Source organism: Electrona antarctica, assembly GCF_951216825.1.
Source record: "Electrona antarctica genome assembly, chromosome: 16".
Taxonomy (NCBI): domain Eukaryota; kingdom Metazoa; phylum Chordata; class Actinopteri; order Myctophiformes; family Myctophidae; genus Electrona; species Electrona antarctica.
In genome coordinates this window covers 40,853,103-40,876,453 of record NC_136797.1, presented here as the reverse complement: position 1 = coordinate 40,876,453, position 23,351 = coordinate 40,853,103, and the positions used below count along the sequence as shown (strand labels likewise).

Sequence of the window (23,351 nt, the reverse complement as noted above, 5' to 3'; positions counted from 1 at the left end):
TGTGTGTGTAGACAAGCATGTACTTAGAAAATGAGACAGGAAGGCATGAATACCCATTCACATCAGTGCATGGGCATCATCATTCTGACACACACATGCTATTTGTTCACATGCTCTCTCTTTCTCCGCACACACACACACACACACACACACACACACCCCTGTGTGATTATTGCTGAAGGATGTGTGTCAAACAAATTAACCATGCTTGTGTGTGCATCCACACGTGTGTGTGCGTGTGTGTCTGTGTGTGTGTGTGTGTGTGCGTGTGTGTGTGTGCGTGTGTGCGTGTGTGTGTGTGTGTGTGTGTAGGCTTAGGGACAGAGACATGTAAATCCCTGTAAAGCAGGAGCTGGCATCATTAAACCAACAGCTTAGTTAGTAGCGACTGGCCCTGCTGCTGGCTGGGCTCTGTCACAAATGAGAGAGAGAGAGAGAGACATTGATAGATAGCCACTGATTAAAATCGGTCGATTTTCACTCCAAATGACTCGATCGGGTAATCAGTAATTTACCCAATCCTGGGTGATACCTATCTTTTATGAGCCAGACAGCCCGCACCACGCACACAGTTTTGACATGAGTTTTCACACCATATTTATAGCTGCATTGGGAACTCCTGATATTATCTGGTTATGTCTGAGTCATGGTGGCATGAGCGCGGTGACCTAGTGACATGACATGAGCGTGACACCAGAGGTCCGCCCGCCCGTCCTCCCGTAAGCAACTTTTAATATATAGGATAATCATTTTGGAAATATTAAGAATATTCCCCTTCGGCATCGGCCAGGGATTTAAAAAAAAAGAAAAGACGATCATCGGGCCCCCAAACCCAACCCCCCCTGATGGGATAGATAAAATGTCTAGATAAAGCAGACAGACATTCAGACAGAGAATGGAGACAGTCACGCAGGTTGTGTAAGAGCCCCGGGAGACAGACCTCGAAGAAACACCATGGTCCAAATCTCTAGAGACGTCTCGCACCACAGACCAAAACACACCCAGGAAGAGAGAGAGAGAGCGCAACACACACACACGTCACACACACACACACACACACACACAGCAGAGAGAGAAAGAGAGAGGGAATTGTGGAGACAGAGGAAGACAGGGAGGAATCCATAAGAGAGAGAGAGAGAGAGAGAGAGAGAGCAAGAGAGAGAGATAGAGCTCCACTCCGCTGCAGTCACTGTCTGGCTTGCCTTTTGGGAGGAATTAAATAGGTCATTGTCTGACCTGCATTATGGCACCATGACCATTTCATAATCACACCACTTTTGTAGAGCACTGCACACAGCCTGGCCCCCTTATTACCGCACGCACGCACGCACGCACGCACGCACGCACGCACACGCACACACACACACACACACACACACACACACACACACACACACACACACACACACACACACACACACACGGAAGCAGACACCTACAATAGGCCCTATAGGCAGTGTTTGCTGCCCAAACAAAAGCTACAGCATTGCAGTCACTCTGTCTGTCTGTGTGTGTTTCTGGCAAAGACAATGATGGGTCAACACTAGACCATGTCTCCTCATAGTTCAACAATGAATTCACCAGTTAGCCGTCTAGTGGTTTTTTTTCTTCCAACCATGCTGAATGAATTCATTTTACTCTACAGTAGGTAAACCCCTTCAATTGTACCAGTCTAAAAGCCAATAGCCAATAGCCAGCACATTTTGAGTTAGTTATAGTCAGTCTTTTGTAGGGCTGTCACGATTACAAATGACGACTGATTGTCACACAAATAATTACGATGAACGATTGAATTGTGCTTTTGGCATTGAACATTGGAACATATGAATACAGAATACATTTCTGTTAAGCTTACAACGCGTCATGAAGTGATGCGTTGTAAGTTTGTAGATCTGCTATTTCATCTTTTTTAATGTATGGAAACGATTACGACGATTATGACAAAATAATTGTGATTATCTCAAATAATTGCGATTATGACGATTATGTAAAAATTGTGACAGTCCCAGTCTTTTGAATAAAATCCCCGCCAGGGTAAATGTGCTGCCGGTGAGCATGAGGAAACACCAGTAGCTAGAAAACAAACACGGGGGGCCGGGGGGGGGGCGGTGGGGTCTGGCAACTAATTGAAGCGCCACGCTTTGCTCTTGCGACTGACTGGGCGCTGGAAAGGCCAGGAGGACGCAGCAGGGCTGCCCTAATTGCTGCCTTTCTGGACACACAGCCAGCCATTAGGACCCCAGTGCACCTGCTGCCCGTGGTGAGAGAGAGACAGCCCGCTGCGCTGCTTACGAGACGGGGGCGAGACGGGGGTCTGCAGTGGTGGAAGAAGTACACCCGTTTATGAGACTTAAAGGACCACTTCACCACTTTTCAACATCTCTTCATATAATTGTTCCGCACTAATGTTCATGATAAAACACCACCATTTCTTCCTACTCAGTCTGTGTCTCATAGGAGGGCTTTGGGCAGTTCGGACACCCGTCCACCAGTGACATCATCATTAGGCATGTTTTTTTAAAACAAGATTTGTTTTAAAATATATTTAGATTTGTATTATCGTGAGAACGATGGCTTCAACTTTTGCATTGCAACTTTTCAGGAAAAGAAAGCATGCCGTTTCGATTAGCTTGTATTCACCATCGATGATGGACGGGTTTCTGAACTGCCCACAGCCTTCCTATGAGACACAGACTGAGTAGGAAAAAATGGTGGTATTTTATCATGAACATTAGTTAGGACCAATTATAGGAAGAGAAGTTGAAAAGTGGTGAAGTGGTCACCTTTAACGCAGCACTACATGGAACCTTCCTCTTCTAGCCTCTTCTAGCGTTCCTAGCTTCTATCGTGACCAGCATCAGGTGGAAATTCATGTCAGATCCTGTGTCTAGGCGAGACATGCACCGTGGCACCATCTAAAAGGTCTCACTCTCAACACAAGGGAGGCACGGAGACAAAATACAACCACCCCAACTGTATACGTTATAGTGTATAAACATACTCAAAGTTTGTTAATACAGCATCACACTCATTTTAACAACTTTATCCATTTATATGTTGGCTATACTTGTACTATTTGTGATCATGTTTTTCGCGGAAATATCGAAAAGGTTTGGAATATGTTTTAATAATAATAATTATTATTATTTTTTTATACAAATCATCTCTTCTGGGGGTCTCTGGCGCAAAACATTTTGGGTCTGCGGTGGGGGGACCCAAAATGGACCAAAAAATGGACCCAAAATGGACCCAAAAATGGACCATGTACTAAATACAGACAAGGACAGACAAGCGTTGCTTACAGGTAAACCGACATGGAGTCAGTTATGGTCGATTAGACAAGACAGACAGTAGCCAATTAGCCCCGGGCTGCAGGCGGCGAGCGAGAGAGAGAGAGAGCAGCCCTATAAACAGCAGGGACCAAGCAGTCAATAAGCCAGACAATGACTCATCATCTGATCTGCATGCAGCTGTCTGTCTGCAGCCCCGTGCACCATGCCAACGCAATGACTGACCCCCAACCGCTCCCCCCCCCCCCGCCGCACGCACGCACACACACACAGAGACGTCTGCCCACAGAACCATGCCAATTTCATGACAGCTATACACACACACACACACACACACACACACACACACACACACACACACACACACACACACACACACACACACACACACAGACATTCAGAGCAATATTATTATAGTTTTGGAATCTCGGTTTCGTTTTTACATTTTAGTCAATTTTGCCTTTGTAATTTCATCTTCAGTTTAGTTTTAATTTGCTTTTTCTTTTTGGTACATGAATGCAAGGAATCCAGGGAAAAGTTTAATTAGATTGTTATGAATGACCTGAATCAAGAATTATAGGCCAAGAGGTAAAGAGGCCTGTTATAGCGCCACCATGAGGCTGATTGTAAAACCTCATTTAGCATACCCAATAGTAACAGAAGAGGCCTGTTATAGCGCCACCATGAGGCTGATTGTAAAACCTCATTTAGCATACCCAATAGTAACAGAAGAGGCCTGTTATAGCGCCACCATGAGGCTGATTTGAAAACCTCATTTAGCATACCCAATAGTAACAGAAGAGGCCTGTTATAGCGCCACCATGAGGCTGATTCGAACACCTCATTTAGCATACCCAATAGTAACAGGATGCTTTGGAAAAATAAACACGTCATATGGCAAATTAAAAAGGGCTTAAGTGGTTCAAATTGCAGATCACTTAAAAATCCTCCGGGAAACTGATGATTTACTCCTCGTAAAAAACTGTTTTACGATGAGAAAATGTGCAAAAGTACAGAGAAAGACACAGGATAATCTATAGTCTGTCGGGTGGAAACCTCGTATGTCCAAAACTGTCACTTTTCAGGATATAAATGAAAAGAAATAGCAGATCTACAAGCACACAAACGCGATGCTTTGTGCCGCGTCTCCAGCTTGTGGATCTGCTACTTTTGATGCATTTGTGTGTCACAGTTGTAGTATGATCAAGTATACAATCTTTTGGTATCAATGTACTGTATATCTATATATTGTATATCTGCTATTTTTGAATAACATTTGAAAATGTGGCGCAAATATTTGAATATATATTCTTTCAGAGAGAACGTTTTTAACTCAAATCTTTGCTTCCGGGGGGGGGGGTCCCTGGAACAACACATTTTCGGATGGGGGTCGGCGGCCAATTACATATCATTTTTATATAGAGATAAGGGGTTTCTGTCTGCCCGACAGCAATAATATACAGGCATGATACAGGATGACACATGGCTGGTGTTTACATCATCCTTCACCAAAGGAAATGTCTCCGAAGCCTTAATGCAGCAACTCTGCCTGTTAAATACAAATCACACAGTGACTCAACCAACACACATAAACACGCTGGGAGGGTGGTCCAATGTGCTTCTGGCTGTGTGTGTGTGTGTGTGTGTGTGTGTTCAGTCTCGTCTCAGAGATGTGCAACAGTAAACAGACTAGTTTTGCCCGGGAGACTATACACGCAGAGACGCGCGCGAGTCTCTGTCGCGCGCCGACAGAGACGATAGGCATTAGGCCACAGACCCACCGCATTTGATTAAAAAAAGATTATCCCTGGGATCTCCATCTACTACATAGAGTATACATTCGGGTCCATTTGGTTCCAAACTATCAATCATTTGGCTGGAGAGACCACAGGGAACACCTTCAAGGACCCCTTGGGGGTCCCCAGACCCCACGTTGAGGACCAGTGCCATAAGAGCTCTTGTCTTGAGTCTGACACTAACCAGATACAACAGCACTCACACTCACACTACCACACACACCCAAATACACTCTCACCACCACACACAAAATACACAAACAGAGGGTCTGTGTTTTTCACACACAAACACTCACACTACCCCCACACACACACAAACACACCACCACAGAGGTCTGCATGTTTCACACACAAACACACACACACACACTGCCACAGAGGTCTGCATGTTTCACACACAAACACAGACAGATTAGAAAGGCTACAGTGTCACATTAAGGCTGCAGACCATTTTGTTTAATCAACATAATATATATCCCTTAATCTGATGTCCCTATTTTAGGCACGTTTTCAATACTAGAGGCCTCACTCACATCTACGTCACACTGCCGATTCAAGCCAGATATGCTCATTGCTCGTAATATATTAGGGGTGTTCTATATTGGATTTTTTACCGATATTGTCCAAATCTTCGGATTCCGATATCAACAGATACTGATATATGCAGGCTTTTATCACCAGAAGTAAACTATATCACTTATCTAATGAAACAAAATAGTATATAAAATAAACTAATAAAACAAACAAGTTGATTCTTCTGCTGTAGACTTTTGTTTAGTCAACAATATTTTCATGCTATTATCTGACAATAATATCGGGAGACCGATAATATCCATTGTATATATTAGGGATGTCCCGATCACGTTTTTTTGCTCCCGATCCGATTCCGATCATTTTATTTGAGCATCTACCGATACCGATTTTTCCCAATCCGATATTTATATTTATAGAACACGTTTATACCATATCACAATAGTACAATATCCCAAATCACAGACAATATCCAGTCTAATATCATGATATGGATATGACATTGATACTAGGGATGTCCCGATCACGTTTTTTCGCTCCCGATCCGATTCCGATCATTTGAAAATGACGTGATCGGCCCCGGTTTCCGATCACCCGATCTGATCGGGACAACCCTATAGAGAGAGCAGAGCCGGTGAAGCACAGTTCAGTATGAAACTACAGTAATAAACTCACCAATATTAAGTAAAGTATTTACACACTGTAGTTGTCCCCATTGAGCGTATGACGCATGCTTTTTGCCTTTTTTTAAAGAAAATCTTTCTTGAATGCTGCCACTGCAACCACATACACGTACAGCACGCCTATATATGATATGAAAACAATCAACCAGGAATGGATAAGTACGTAAGTTGGAGAACTACCAACAACAGAGCTCACCGCTGCATGTATGGAATTCCCTAGATGCTTCACTTAAATCCTCATTATCCTTGTCAATATTCAAAAAACATCTAAAGAAATATCTTATGTCTTCCTCTCTGTAGATTACATGATTTACTTTTATGTGTTATATTTTCTTTTGTATGTTTGTTTTGTTTATTTCTCTTTTTGTGCAGTCTGATGTATTGTCTATCTTTTGTACTACATGCTAAATAAATAAACCTAAACCTAAACCTATGTCTGCTGTAGAAAAGCAAAAAAAAAAAACATAAAAAATATTAAATATTAGCGAATACTTAATAATTTAGATTTACAGTGTCGAATAGCGTTTCTCTGTTGTTCTGTTGATTCATCATCACACACTGGTTATCTCTGTCATACTTGTCGTTCCACCATGTGTGTGTGTATAGTGTTGCGTAGCCAGACGATGGGAGATCTGCACCCAGACGTCTGTCTGATGGTGCCGTGGCCCTGCGACACTACAGCGTGTGTACATGTCAACACAGAAAACACTGAGACGGGCCCACAGGGAAAGAAGTGTCCAAACAACAAACAGAAGGAATAATGATGTGTGTGTGTGTGTGTGTGTGTGTGCGTGTGCGGTTTGTGTCCGTCTGTCCCTGGGTGTCAGACGTGTCAGCAGTTGTTGCACGGTTGAAGGCTCATTCAAACGCACATGCACACACGCACGCACGCACGCACGCACGCACACACAGCCTCCCAACACCTTAGGCCATTTGTGGGGAACCTTTAATGTTTGACCTTCTCCCTTCCCCCCAAATTGTGTGTAAATCTGCACGCATGAAGATCATGCAAATGTAATGTGACAGGCAGACAGAGGTCTAGACAGACATGTTGTACAGTCCTAGAGGAGCAGGTGCGTGCGTGCATGTGTGTGTGTGTGTGTGTGTTACGCACATAGTCAGGCAGGGCGCTGTTGTCTCCCTGTCTTCCTCTCAGTGATTGCGTGGCCTGTTCCAACACCTTGTTGTGCTTCTTTGACAGCAGAGCAAATAAACTGTGGACGGACACACACACACACACACACACACACACACACACACACACACACACACACACACACACACACACACACACACACACACACACACACACACACACACACACACACACACACACACACACACACACACACACACACACACACACACACACACACACACACACACACACACACACACACGAGCGGCATCAGTTACAGCTAAATGTGTGATTTCCTGAATCCTGTTTGCAGAGTGTGGTGTGTGTGTACCACATACTGTAGACTATGGTATCTGACAGCGAGTCGCGGGTTCAATTCCCGGGCCGGGTGCGACCTTTGCTGCATGATGTCACTCACACAATGACAGAGCATTAAGCATAACAGCTTCATCCTCCTTTTATCCCAATTACCTTCCCTCACAATGAAAAAGGAAAACCTCATCTAAAAAGGTAGAGTAAGTGAATTTGTGTTGTTAAAGTGTTAAATAGTTCTATTTATAGTTCTGTGTGTGTTTGGTCAGTAACAGTACATGGCTCTGCAGCTTTTTTGGAAACCGAAAATACATTTTCATGTTGGGATACAATTTCATCCAATCAGGAGAGAAACCTCATACAGGATCAAATTCAAACTCACAAATGGGTACTTTGAAAATTAATTTTCTGTTTATTAAAGCACTAAAGAGACCCCTTAATCGACAAAAACATTGTAAAGCAATGCTTACAATCAGAACATAAGAAAAGCTTTAACTTTTCAACAGGAAAACATTGTTTTAACCAAAAGAAACAAAACATCCTTTACACTAGTGGTTTTCAACCCTTTTCATATCAACATCCATTATTTATTCGGCATTTGAGCCACAGACCACCATTTGATGAGATTTAGCCTCTCAGACCCAAGACTAGTTTGTTATCGTTGGATAAGATTTTGTCCACAATTCCAATGCCGTATTGATGTGGTGCAATAGGAGAGATAGCAGGCCAACATTGATGCAAATAACAATTATTCTTCCACATTCTCAAATTGTGCAGAATTCTTGTAAATTAAATTAAAAGTAATGCAGATGTATTTATTTCTTCATTTTACACTGTCATGAGTTAAAGTTCTGTAAGGGTCCATTTGGTTACCGACACTCCCCCCCCCCCCCCCCCCCCCCCCCACGGACCACTTACAGACTGATGCGTTATCGGAAAAAACTGTGCAAAAAAACAGCGGGACATTGCTGAAAAACGCATCAGCCTGCAAGGACCTTTTCACTACCAAAAGCAACAGCCGTCAAGCTGTCCGCACTAGAACACACTCCTGCAGAAAGACATGCTAATTATCCCTGTCCTTTAGACCTGCTAACAGCTCATGTGACAGCTGAATGGAGCAGCTATGAGAGGCTCCATTTGTAACCATTTCTTTCTTTGTGTTTTCTTTTTTTTTCCTTTTCCAAAGACGGCCGTATAGCCCATGTAACTAACTGGTGAATAGGACCTTGTGTGTGTACCATGAAGTCAATTCCAACTGGAAGACCACCTGGGGATCCTCAAACGCAAACAAAGCACAATGCCCCGTTAGCCCATTTAGACCAGGGGTTCTCAACCCGTGGGTCGCGACCCCTCGGGGGGGTCGCCAAATTATTTTAGGGGGTTCCCAAATTATTTTCAAAAAAAAAAAAAAAAAAAGATTTTTTTTTAAAATTTTATTTTCACGATTTTTCAAAAATAGCAGACCTACAAGCTCGTAGCGCGCCACTCGGTGGCGCGCTATGAGCTTGTAGATCTGCTATTTTTCAATAGCTAAATTATAACAATGCTTAAAACACCAAAAGGGGTTCCCGCCCAAAATGGTTTAAGGTTATTGTAGCAGTCAATTTATATTGGGGGTCGGGAGGGGGCGGGGCGGGGGTCCCGAGACGTTGTTAAAGCATTTTCGGGGGTCCCCGGCCAAAAACGTTGAGAACCCCTGATTTAGACCTTAGACCAGATTCTACAAAATGTCTTCCAAATCCTGACCTGATTTTTTTTGAAAAACTTAGCAGTGGTGCACTGGTACTCAAACCTTTTCTTGTCAAGGACCCACAGAATTATCTGCATTTGGCCGCGGACCCCCCATCTGAAAATATGTTGTTCCAGGGACCCCCCAGAAGCAAATATTTGAGTTAATAACTTTCGCTGTGAAAGAATATATATTCAAAGTCTTTGCCCTCATTTTCACAGTTTTTCAAAAAAAAGTTTAAAATAATGGTTAAAGTGGTTTAAAGCTATTAGGTGACAGAGATGCATCCTCGGATCTAAATGGTTAGACTCTGTGGTCCTCAAATATCTTCATGTCGAGGACCCCCAAATTGATATTTATTTGGCCGCAGACCCCAATTTAACAATATTTGGTGCAAGGCATTCCGATAAGAAAAGATTTGTGTTGTCGATCAATTATCAAAACCTTTTTGAAAATATCTGAGGTAAAAGTGGTTAAACTGATTTTGATGCTATATTGACTACTTTTGCTGGGGAGTGGGGACCGCCCCTGGAACCTCCTCAAGGACCCCTGTGGGTCCCCGGAACAGAGTTTGAGAACCATCGCTCATACTTACTTGGTGACAGATATGACTTTTAGAATTTGTAGTGACAGACTGCTTTTCATGTAGATCTGTATATGTTCTATAATTGCAATACTATTCCACCTCACCAACGGCCAGCTGATTGATTATTTGATTGAAGTATTTATTTATAACAGTTTGCAGAATTAAAAGCTATAATATGACACAGATGCGTCCTCAGGTCTAAATGCGTTAAAGTACATTTCAAGCACAACTCAATACAAAAACTGTTAACTGTGAGTGGACGACACCATAAAGCATTACACTTGTTTACAAGAGGGTCCACCGTTTTCAATTCATCATAACATTTAGAGACGTACAAATATACACTTCTATATAGCCAAAAACAGGAAATCATTTTAAAGGACGTAAAATGGGGGGAAAAAAAGGGGAAAAGGGGTGGATGGAGGATTCAGATTTTACGGGGGCCAGTTTCGAATTGCAGCCGTCACATTTCTTAATGACAGTTGGTAGGGCGAAATTTATTTAGTCCCTTGTTTGTGCCGAATCTGGGTTGCACATGGTTTGTTGAACTCCCTCTGGTGTTGTGGTTGTGGACTTCATTGACATTAAGGAAGTATTTAGACAGGTACATGGGTATCTTGGTGGTGTATCGAATTTTGAGGACCAGACCCATTGCAAGATGCTGTACTCTGTCGTCAACCCTAAGCCATTCCAGCCTGTCAAAGTGGGCAGGGGTGAGGTGGGTTCGGGGGGTGAGGCCCAGTAGCCTGACCAGTTTGTTTTGGGAAGTCTGGAGCCGTGTTTTAAGGGCCTTTGAGGTGCTGTGGTACCAGGAGGTACATGCATAGTCGAAGAAACCTTGTACGAGGGCTCCTGTTAGGGTCTTCAAGGTGTTTTTGTTGACCAGTGAGGAGATCCTGTATAGGAATCTTGTTCTTTGGTTGACTTTTTTGATTACGTTGGTGGCCATTTTTATCACCGGAAAGATGTGCCTCCAGGATGGAACCTAGGTAGGTAATTTCATCTTTTCGTGTGATAATATTGTCACCCACTCTAACCAAGAAGCCATCCGCCTCATGTAGATCTCATGTAGATTGACTAGATTCAAAGATTCCAATGTTTGTATTTGACGCAGCTCATAATATCGTCTCTGTCGGGTGGAATGTCAAATGTCAAATTAAAAATCACACCTGTGTTAACTGAGTGGTGCAACTACACATTTATTGTTATAGTCAGTGACGTCACATACTGACCATAGCAACCATGCTCGTTTTTTTGGTTGCTAACCATAGCAACCATGCTCGTTTTTTTGGTACGAACAAACACGGGTACACGGGTACAAAGCCAGTTGTTGGAGTGGTTTGCACCACTCAAAAAACAGCAAAGTAGTTGTGACACACTTCAAGCTTGTGGATCTGCTACTTTTGAGTGACGCTGTAGTTAGTATGATCGAAGTAGGGCGTTCATTTACAAAAAAAAAAAGAAATACAAATAAAAAAGTTGGAAAAATGGATATACAAATAAAAAAGTTGGTAAGTAGTAAGATGTTTCTGCCTGACAGCAATGACATACAAGCATACACAAGAGTCGATCAGCGGTGAGAAAATTCATAGTAGATGGGGTGGGCTGTTTTAGCCTTTATTTTTAAAAATAGGGCCTTAAATGGATAACAACAGAATGCGGTGCACCGCACATGCGTGTGTGTGTGTGTGTGTGTGTGTGTTTGTGAGACTGTGTGTGTGTGTGTGTGTGTGTGTGTGTGTGTGTGTGAGTGTGAGTGTGAGTGTGTGTGTGTTAGGGCATTCACTTCTAGTCATTTTTACTAGTTGACTAGTTGCCTAGTTTACTAGTCGACTAGTTGTTAAACCACCTTTTATGTTTAAAAAAAAAATACGTTTTTTTTTTTTTTTTTGAAATAAATATTTGTACATTAAAAAACTGTGTACATTGGTGACTATAACTATAATCTACCTGATATTGAAGCCTACAATTTTTTTTTTGTTTCTTATCAACTAGTCGACTAGTACCAGCAAGGTCGACTAGTGGATTTACTAGTCGACTAGTAAACTAGTCGACTAGTTGCTTAATGCCCTAGTGTGTGTGTGTGTGTGTGTGTGTGTGTGTGTGTGTGTGTGTGTGTGTGTGAGAGTGTGTGTGTGGTCGGCACTCTGGTCTTCTGTTGACAATCTTATCTGCCCTTCAGTCATGTTGCTCAAGCTGGTCCTCGTCTTACACAAGTGTCTCCTCTGTACCAGGCTAGCAAACTGCTGTTTTTGTTGAGTCATCCAGCTCTTTGTTTTATTCTACTGAGCCATCTTAGGGGGGCATGTATGTACACACATAGAGCATGTTGTTTTGTTGTTAACAATCTACCCCTTAAGGGAAGCGACCGCAAGGCGCACAGAAAGTCTTCTGAAAAAGCTCTGAGCCGAGTTTGACTTTTTTCTGGCAGAGCAGAGAAGCTGGGGAAAGTTTTACTTTTTTCATTTTCTTTTCCGAAGTACTAATGATATGATGAAATCAAATGCGTGGTGGAGTGGGGTTCACTTGAGACAGAACCCGTCTGTCTGCCTGTGTCAATTTTATGTCCATAAATGGAAATGTATATGTCTGTCTATGTCCCTTTCATGTCCATAAAAGGGAAATATTTATGCCCATGTATGGACATTGGTGCGGGGTACGCCCAAATATGTACAGTAGTCTAGGCCATTCAATGACTTTATATTGGTGTACTCCATATATGGGGATTAGTAGTTTTATCAATGTTTTGGGGAGACTGAGCGAGTCCAAGTTTTAATTTGGTTCTGGACAACCGCCTGTCACAAGTCTACACCAAATCTCTTAGCCAAAAATAGCCAACAAATTCACGAATGCCCCGCGAACTTGTCGATCTGCTATTATTATATTATTAGCGCTGTATTCACCTATTCTTTGCTGAATGTTCACCTATAATAACAACCATGCCCCGAATAGGGACGCCAGGGTTTTACGTGCTTAAATTCTGTTCTGACCATAAAACAATCTAAGATTTGTTTTTAATCAAGATTCATTCCATTCTATTCAATCATCTCTGTCGGGTAGAAACCTCAGACTGTTTGTCCAAAACTGTTACTTTTCAGGATTCAAATTCCAAAATAGCAAACGTAGCAGATCTACAAGCTCGAAACGATGCGTGAAGCGACGCGTTTCGACCTTGTAGATCTCTTGAAAATGCTGTTGTGACGTTTTCGTATGATCAATTATTAGGGCATCAATTTACCAAAAAACAAAAAAGGTTAGATTATGCAGATAGTTATTATGCTCCATCCTACCTGATGATCCGCTGGGCAGCGTACTGGTGGAGACAACGGAACTGGGCCGACATGTTAGCCAGCGCTGCTAGACAGTTGGTGTGGAGATACTTATCCTGGGGAGGACACACACACACACACACACACACACAACACACAACACACACACACACACACACACACACACACACACACACACACACACACACACACACACACGTTTATTCAATAGCAACATGCTACTAGTTATGGTTATTCATTCAAACTGTTGGCAAATTATTCCATTAAATGTTCTTTTTTTTTATTCTATAAATCAATTGGTTCTCAAACTTTGTTTTGTTCTCAAACTTTTGCTAGGGACCGCCAGAAGTGAAGATTTATGTAAAAAATACATAGATCTGCTATTTTATGAATAGCTAATGTATAAATGGATAAAGTGGTTCAAATGATTGATAAGTTGATACTTATTAGCGTTTGCCTAGCCTCGGAAACCCAGGCGTTATTATTTCCAGAGTTTTTGCCTGGGGACTCCCTAGAACCCCGCCCCCCTCTCAGTCCCCCCCCCCCCCCCCCCCCCCCAAGGACCCCTGGACTTTGAGAACCAGTTCTATAAATGTGATTATAGAATAAAGAATGTGTCAGTTTTCTGTTTTGTTTTGCCAACTCTCACCCTGGTTCTGGTCATGTTGAACTGGATGGTCCGGATCACCACCAGGATCAACAGACTGCCCAGAGAGATCTCTGTCAGCGTGCGTTCCGTGTACCACGTGATGTTCTTCAGCACCTGATGCACACACACACACACACACACACACACACACACACACATGCACACGCACGCACACACACACACACACACACACACACATGCACACACGCAGAAAGCAAGAGAGAAAAGAAAAACATATCGTCTAGTCTGTCGGGTGGAAAGTGAAACCTCATATGTCCAAAACTGTTACTCTTCAGGATTCAAATTCAAAAGCATCTAAAGTAGCAGATCCACAAGATGTTAATTTACGAGAAAAAAAACGTTATACTATGGAGATAAAAGGTTTCTGCCCGACAGTGACGATACAGTATAACAAAAGGCCGGCCTTTAAAATGTCAGAAGTGATTCATTTCGATCCCAACAATAAATCAACAATGGAAGTAAATTGCAATAGTTGAAAAGTCTTACTACATAAACATGTACACACTTGCATGTGTACGTGCAAGTGTCAGTGAGCGAACGTGTGTGTGTGTGTGTGTCTCTACTCACCACCTCATGAATAGAGCGGTTGAAAGCGTCGTCCTCAGTGAGGATGAGGAGGATGATGAGGGCCATGTAGACATGGTGAGAGTTCCTGTCCTCCACGTGGTAAAGGATCTCCAGGATGGGCATCACCTGACAGGAAGAGTGTGGAACAGTTATATACGGGCATTTGATTTATTTTTATCCCGCGATTTTGTAACCCTTTCTTTTTTTCACCCGGTGCCAATGCCAATGCCAAAGCTGTAATCCTGGGCGATACCCTCCCTCTGCCGACCTGGGGAGAGTCCCGAACTGAGCTCATGCTTCCTTCAATGCATGAGGAGTGAGCAGGCCGCTAGTTACAACAGGGGTTGACACTAATGGTTGCCTTACTGCCCGTGGCAATTAAATAAAACGTTCGGGCAAGTGGAGTTTGCTTCCAGGTCGCCTGTTGGGCAATTGCAATTCCGTCTTAAATATTAAATATTATTGGCTATTCATGAAGAACAATGCTACCTTTTCACTCAGCAGTTATCGATTGGTTTAACATTACTTTAATGAACTGTAAAGTTTACCTATCATTTTGTAATGGATGATTTACTTTTCGGGCAACTGGGCATGACCTTTATTGGGCAAGAAGAACATGACCCGTACTTACCCGATGGGCAAGTGCCCCGGAGACCTTAGTGTCTACCCCTGACTGCTAGCTATATAGTATCATGAAAGTGTTTGTGTGTGTGTGCGTGCGGACTGCCATGTACACACAGTTCTACACCATGAAGGATGTGGTATGGATTACCAGGTTGTCCATGTCGGTCCTGGACAGCATGTAGGTCCTCATGTTGTGGTTCTGGTGCAGCAGCGTGTAGAGAAGCAGCGTGGCCTGGTCGGAGCGCTGCTGCTCGCACAGCGCCGTGTACAGACTGTTGAAGTTGATCTGGAAGCCGTGGGCCTGCTCCGAGGGCAGCGACGACGTGTCTGCATAGAATAGGAGAGCTATTCTTAAACCATTCTCTTAAAGATGGAGTGCCATGGTGTTTTTGTCTCCACCAGGCCGAAGGCATGGGGAGAGAGTATGTTTTGCACTCCGTCCGTCCGTGTGTGTGTCCGTGTGTGTGTCCTTCCGTCTGTGAACAGCTAATCTCTAGCACCGTTAACCTGGTCGATGCCAAATTTTGCACACACACTCCCTGGATGCCAACGATGAACCTCTGCCCCAAAATTTCCAGAATGTCCTGTTATAGCACCACCAGGAGGCCGCTTTGTGCAAAACAAGTTTTTGGACAGTACACCTACAGATTTTGTCCAAACATCACGCAAATTGGTACACAGTCTCTCTAGAGCCATTAAACGAAACGGGTCTTTCAGATTTCTCAGACGCCATCCTGATATTTTATATTTTTTTATGGAGGGACAGACAGTAGGCTGACAGGAAATGGGGAGAGAGATGGGGGGGTGACATGCAGTAAGGGCCGTCGGGACTGCCAGACTGGATTACCAGCCACGGTGCCTGGACCGCTGAGCCACGGCCCAGGCCACCATTTTCTGTTTTGTATGCGTCTATGGAGTTAGCATTACTCAAATAGACCCCCAGGTGTATGTGGTGGTTATAATATTCAAAAGAAATCATGGCACTCCATCTTTAACCCATAGCATACCACACCAGTGTTGATTTTGACAGGAAATGATTGATTTAGTTTTAGTCATGTTTTTTAAAATAAAATCATATTTCAGTCATCGGAAATGTTTTAGTTTTTTTTAGTCTAGTTTTAGTCGACTAAATATCATTAATTTGTAGATCGGCTATTTGCAGAGTGCAACAAACGAGTGCAACCAAACAAAAAATTACTTGCCTTTTAGTTCTACTGGAGGATCTCTTCTCAATTAGTCAGTCAGTCACTGACTGACTGACTGACTTTAGTCTAGTTTTTATTTGTTGACGGAATTGTCAATATTTAGTCTTAGTTTTAGTCATCATAGCTCAGTTTTTATTTAGTTTTCGTTCTTGATTATAAAACAGTTCTCAAACGTTTTTGTGTCAAGAAAACCCGAAATGACATGTACTTGGCCGTGGACCCCCATCTGTTTTTTTTGTGCCAGGGACCCACAGAAGAGATTTGTGTTGGTTTTTGTTTGTTTTTTTCACTTTCAACGCTTAAATAAAAATCACACCTGTGTGAACTGAGCGGTGCAACTATACTTTTGTGATAGCTACTGTACTGTACTGTACTCTGTATTGTATGGTCCAGTTTTATTGTTAGTTATACTTTAATTGTTATAGTTATAGTGGTCAGTGTGAATGGGCCTTTTGGCTGCTCAACAGTGTCACTTTAGTTCACCCACCGGTATTGCAGCTGCCTGTTCATACCCCAAACAGACATACATACAGTAGACACATACTGTAGAGTGGGCAGCGGTGGCCGAACGGTTTGCGGAGTGGTCTTGTTATCGGAAGGTCACCAGTTCGTATCCCCGGACCGGCACGTTAAAATTACCACCGCTGAAGTGCCCTTGAGCAAGGCATTGAACCCCTACCATGAAATGTTCTATGAGCAGGGTCTGGCTGTAAACAAGTTCGTCGAGCTTAGTCCATTCACCCTGGGTAAACAAAGAACTTTGCTTTTTTTAGACACACAAAGCCATTGTCATTGAAGCGGTGTGCACTGCTCAAAAATGACACTCTCCCAGTTTGAATGGGTTCATTTCAAGGAGAGTGATCTAACACAAACTTAAGGCCTATTCATAGTCCAGAAGAGGTGATCACCGAAAACTACAACATGACGTCACTCTGCGGTGGTCACCGCTCACACAACACATCTCTCTGTTTTTACTAACCACCGTTCCGGTGGTCAACTCTTCACCTAAAACTGGACTATGAATAGGCCTTAAGTCCACTGTGTCTGTTGCCAGAAACAGTGAAATCTCTGAGAAAAATCTGTCAAAGATGCATATCTGGGTTTGATGTAAACAACCAGCAGAGATTCACCGTTCCAGCACTGTGTACAGTGGGGCGGTGTCAAAAGGTTCAGCACTCAAAGCAGAGCCTAAAGCGGAGCATTAAACAATTTTGTACTCAGAAAACTTGTTTGGTTTCGGCAAGCTGGAAAAAAACAAACATTCTACTTCTTTTGAAGTATGCGGCCGGCTTAACAGCAGAACGGACACGCCGAGATTTCAAACGTTTGGGGAGTTCAGACTGGAGCTATTATAAATGAATGGAACCTTTTTGCTTCGGGAGAGGTTTAAGAACCGTTTCTCTCTTCTGTAAAAGCACAGCGGTTAAGTCAAACATTCACTTAAAAAAACCTGTTTTATAATCCCACTTCTCAGCCTCTGTTAATGTCTGACACCAGCTGAGGACAAAAGGAAGGTTACATAAGAGTTTGCGCTGTAAATCTTTGCAGGGTAGGACCCGTTTCCTAGGATTAAGAAAATAATACAAAGTGTTATTTTCTTTGCAACTACAGTATAGAGCATGGAATATGCTACAAATAACAACACCCACGGTTTCCCCATTGCCAGCACACAGAACTGACGACAGGTCGGTGTTCTCCAAACTGTCAAGAGGGCTCAGAAAAGATGATACATCGAGTGATAATTACAGCTTTCACAGAGCAATTAATAAAAGGCACAGGTCCAACTTTGGACGGTGCTGCTGTCTAGAGCAGGGGTTCTCAACGTTTTTGGCCGGGGACCCCCGGAAATGCTTTGGCAATGTCTCGGGACCCCCCGCCCCGCCCCCTCCCGACCCCCAATATAAATTGACTGCTACAATAACCTTAAACCATTTTGGGCGGGAACCCCTTTTGGTGTTTTAAGCATTGTTATAATTTAGCTATTGAAAAATAGCCGATCTACAAGCTCGTAGCGCGCCACCGAGTGGCGCGCTACGAGCGGCGCGCTACGAGCTTGTAGGTCTGCTATTTTTGAAAAATCGTGTTTTTTTTTGTTTTTTTTAAATAAATCTTTTTTTTTTTTTTGAAAATAATTTGGGGACCCCCTAAAATAATTTGGCGACCCCCCGAGGGGTCGCGACCCACGGGTTGAGAACCCCTGGTCTAGAGCACATCTACCTTTGGAGCGAGCACCCCAAAATACATGTTGTAACCGCGATCATCGGTTCTTTAATTATGGGCCGTGAATAAAGCTTGTTTTGACAAAACAAATGCAATCTGGGAAAAGTATCGAGATACATTTTTTTTTGTAAATCTATTTACATTGAGGCGGATGGAGAAGGACTTTTCACTTCCATTTAATTTCCGGTTATATCTGTCTCCTAGGCAACGTGGAGCCTGCATTATGTTGGCGAAGAGCGCAATCTATCCTAAACCACTGAAAAGACCATTGGACGTGAATCACCGCCAGGAGCGCCCAGGTATTACCGGTATATATTCTCTGATGAAAGTTGTCCCTGTTTGTTTGAGCACTGACGAGCCCTTCTACCTTCTACTGGCTGAAGCACGCCACGCAGGACTTCTTTGTGGCAGCGGTGGCCGAACGGATTGCGGAGCGGTCTTGATACCGGAAGGTCGCCAGTTCGAATCAGCGGTCCGACACGTTAAAATTACCACCGCTGAAGTGCCCTTGAGCAAGGAATTGAACCACTACCATGAAATGTTCTATGAGCAGGGCCTGGCTGGAAACAAGTTCTTGAGCTTAGCCCAGATACCCTGGGTAAATATAGTAACTTTGCTTTTTTGCTTTGCTTTTTACCTACAAAATGTAATATCAAAACTAAGGACGGGAACATGGCATACCTTGTGTGTTTCTGAAACAAGTGACAGCCTGCCGGTAGGGGTTGGGCCAGTCAGGCCCGTCCGTCAGATTGGCTAAGACAAGCAGCAGCAAGAGGCTCTGATTGGACAACGGCAGCGGGTTGTGCTCTTGCTCCACCCCCGTCTTGCTGCCCGCGCCGCCCAACGTGAAGACACTCCATAGACCACCTGCACACACACACACACACACACACACACACACACACACACACACACACACACACACACACACACACACACACACACACACACACACAGAGGAGTTAAATGGGAGGGAGCTACAGTAAGGTGAGGATATAGACAGTTAACCACTTAAAACCTGCATACACTTTGTTGACCGGAGTGCTTTTTTTCCCCTCAACACCAATGCCGAGAATAGCCGATCAACAAGCTCGTGTTGTTGATTGGCTATTTTGGCTGAATGTTCGCCTACAGAAGGACGCTAAGGGTTCACTTAAGTAAGTAAATAGGCTTGGGAAGCAACCATTCCCAAGCCATGTGGTCCATATAAGTGTTATTGTTAGAGTTCTGATAGTCAATCAAACATAGGCCAATAATACAGTGCTTCTCAAACGCCGTCTCAAGGCAAGTGTGGGCAACTTTGACAATGGAGAGGACTATAGTTCCACACTCACTCCAGAGGGCCACATTGCATATTACGGTAGCAGCAAAAATAGCCGATCTACAAGCTCAAAACGTGTCGCAGTGCAACGCGCTTTGAGCTTGTAGAGCAGCAATTTTGGCTATATTTGAATTGAAATCCTGAGAAGTAAACATTTGTATTTAATTTCAAATGCATTTAGTTATAGTTATGTTAACTTTATGAACTAAATACAAATTCATTGGACATAAAAAAAACAAAAACATTTTAATACTAGTAATTAGCTGAAATCAATAATACATCAGTATTCTGATATTAACCTGCTGGCCGGTGGGGGCCGCATGTGGCCGCATGTGGCCCCTGGGCCGCCAGTTGCCCAATGCCCATGTATGTCTCAGGGCACACTGGTGTGGCGCCCAATGGGATTTTGTGACAACCACACATTACAAAAGATCTGAAAACACTCAGGCTAATCTATATGCCTAATCTTAAGAAGGGTTGCATGACAACTGCATTACAGCTTGTAACTAGAAGACGCAAAGCGGCTTCCACAACAATGATTTGCAACTTGCACGATGTGCAACTTGCAACATAATCCTAGAACTGTGCTTCGCAACCGGACAGTCCACACCCCAGGCACCAAGCTGCGGCCCATTACCGTTTCCACGGCAATTAACAACTGTGTCGCTAAACTGGACAGTGACCGACACTGTACACTGTTACAAAGTAACCGTTTTGGACATGTATGAGGTTTCCACCGGACAGAGACCATATTATAATATTGTAAAGCCTGACCCTGCTCTATATAGCTTTACGCTCTCCTTTCCTTTCTCCTATTCACTCGCCCTATTCACTGGGCATGCTGTAAACAAAACAAAGACTGTGTGTGTGTGTGTGTGTGTGAGAGAGAAAGAGAGAGAGAACATGCAGTAATTGCGGAATAGTGAGAGCAATGTGTTTGAGATCAGAAATGCGTTGCAACTTTTGTGGTTGTGAGACTGGACAAGTTGAATCACCCGCGACGCAATGAGCCGGCATGTGCCAACCTGCCTACTGCATCCAAGAAATTAGGTGCTGACCAGTAGCCACACACACACACAGTTTTTGCAAGGTTTGTAAAAACAAAACGAGCTGTATCCATACAGATCCTGAGAGAGCATCTGCTGCCATCTAGTGGTTAGAGGTAATAATAATAATAACTAGAAAAAGTGCCCTTCTGGGCACAGGTCTCCACCAGGAGGATAGGAGAGTGTGTGTGTGTGTGTGTGTGTGTGTGTGTGTGTGTGACGCAACTTGGCCTGTTGTAGCGCCACCATGAGGCTGATTTGAAAACTGTCAAGTGGCATTTCTTCCTCAGCCTAGTAGTGGGAATAGGCATGCACAGTTTCACCGCAATCGGATGCTGCGTTGAGGAGTTGTGGCGATTTGTACAAAACGGGCTACTCCTGAAAACTTTAGAAGCCAATCGTAGCCAATCAGGATGGATAATTATGAGAAATCAAACAAATCACATGATCACATGACTATGGAGAGCATGTGTACCGATTTGCGTGAAATTTGGATAAAATCTGAAGGAGTAATATTAGAAAATGTGTTTTACATATGTCGGTCTCCTGGTGGCGCTATAAAGAGCAGATGTGAAAAATTCCAGGCAAAGGTTTTTCCTTGACCTCTAGGGAGTGTGCATACATGGTTTTACACAGATCGGTGCAGTTATAGGTAGAAACACAAATCGGCCAGTTATAGCGCCACCATGAGGCTGAGTTGAAAATATTCAAGTGGCATTTCTTCCTCGGCCTAGTGGGAATGTGCGTGCAAAATTTCATGGAAATCACACGATGTGTTCATGATTTGCAGCATTTTGTTTGAAACGGAGCACTCCTGCGAACTTTGGAAGCCAATCGTAGCCAATCAGGATGGAGTCTGAAAAATCTGAAAGACCCGTTTCGTTGAATGGCTCTAGAGAGACTGGGTACCAATTTGCGTAATGTTTGGACAAAATCTGTAGGTGTACTGTCAAAACATTTGTTTTGCACAAAGTGACCTCCTGGTGGCGCTATAACAGGCCAATGTGAAAACTTTGGAGCAGAGGTTCAGCTCTGGCATCCAGGGAGTGTGTGTGCAGAGTATGGCTGCGATCAAGCCAACGGTGCCAGAGATTAGCTGTTCACAGACGGACGGACACACGGACGGACGGACACACGGACACAGAGAGAGTGCAAAACATACTCTCTCCCCATGCCTTCGGCCTGGTGGAGACAATAATATTATAAATAATATTTTTGAGTGGTGCAACCACTCCCTTACGGAGCTATGTGTGTGGGTGGCTGGCTGTGTGGGTGGGTGCGTCTGAGCACGAAAACAGCATGGTTGTTTTTCACCACCTGTGCGCAATTTAACACACACAAACACACACGCACATATTAACTGTATATATGGTGATTTCGGGTGTGCCAGTACAGTGACAGTACAGTACAGTAGAGGGTACAGTAGAGGGACCCCCACACGGTAACTCTGTCATTTCTCAACCGTTTCGGACGCGGGGCGGCTCGCCGCAATCGGGCCGGCACCACCCCGGGTGCGTTCTCGGGGGTCTGGAACTTCCCCCCGGGGACCCCCACACGGAGTTGCACCACTCACTTCACGCAGGTGTGATTTTATTTATAATTCAATTTACATTCCACAGAATGTACGTACAACCGGTTGAGACCAAGAACTACACAGACACAGACCATGTCACTGTGTCTCAAGAAGACTTGTTTAGCATCCTTGCCTGTCACCTTCTCTCATATATCGTCGTTGTGGGGTGGAAACCTTGTATGTCCAAAACCGTTATAATAATTATTATTATCTTAAAGTGAAAATAGCCGATCTACAAGTTCACAATGCGTAAAACGATTTGAAAACTCGAAATGAGACATTCTGCACAATGAGTACTTTTACTTTTGGTACTTTAAGTACATTTTGATGCCAATACTTTTGTACAGACATTCTGCACAATGAGTACTTTTACTTTTGGTACTTTAAGTACATTTTGATGCCAATACTTTTGTACTATTACTCAAGTACATTTTGAATTCCGAACTTTTGCTTGTAACGGAGTATTTATATATTGCAGTATCGATACTTTTACTTCAGTAAGACATGCGAGTACTTTTTCCACCACTGCTAGCGAGAGAATGGTAAGTTCTCTGTCTGGGGATGTGAATACAGGAACTAATGCCAGGGAACAACCACGCTTGTCCCTTTGTTCGAAGTATACGTTAGAAACTGATATTTTAAAGGAGCATTCAGTGATTTGGGTGATTTGGAAAACCACCCAGTCCGCCCCGGTAACAAAATGTGCACATGCACGCTCTACAGTGGGGGGGAAGTGCAACAGGCCAACAGCATGTGCACCAAGGCCCGCC

At 43.5% G+C, this 23,351-nt stretch overlaps 1 protein-coding gene across 1 annotated transcript in view; it reads right to left on the bottom strand.

Annotated features, from left to right (window-relative positions):
- Positions 1 to 23,351, bottom strand: part of dym (dymeclin) — a 73,204-nt gene that overhangs the window by 17,742 nt on the left and 32,111 nt on the right. The window contains exons 9-14 of the mRNA XM_079524176.1: positions 19,323 to 19,508; positions 15,365 to 15,543; positions 14,593 to 14,718; positions 14,005 to 14,118; positions 13,356 to 13,450; positions 7,415 to 7,514 (exon numbers count right to left, since the gene is read on the bottom strand). Coding sequence (XP_079380302.1) covers positions 7,415 to 7,514; positions 13,356 to 13,450; positions 14,005 to 14,118; positions 14,593 to 14,718; positions 15,365 to 15,543; positions 19,323 to 19,508 — 800 coding nt within the window. The remainder of the gene's footprint in view (positions 1 to 7,414; positions 7,515 to 13,355; positions 13,451 to 14,004; positions 14,119 to 14,592; positions 14,719 to 15,364; positions 15,544 to 19,322; positions 19,509 to 23,351) is intronic.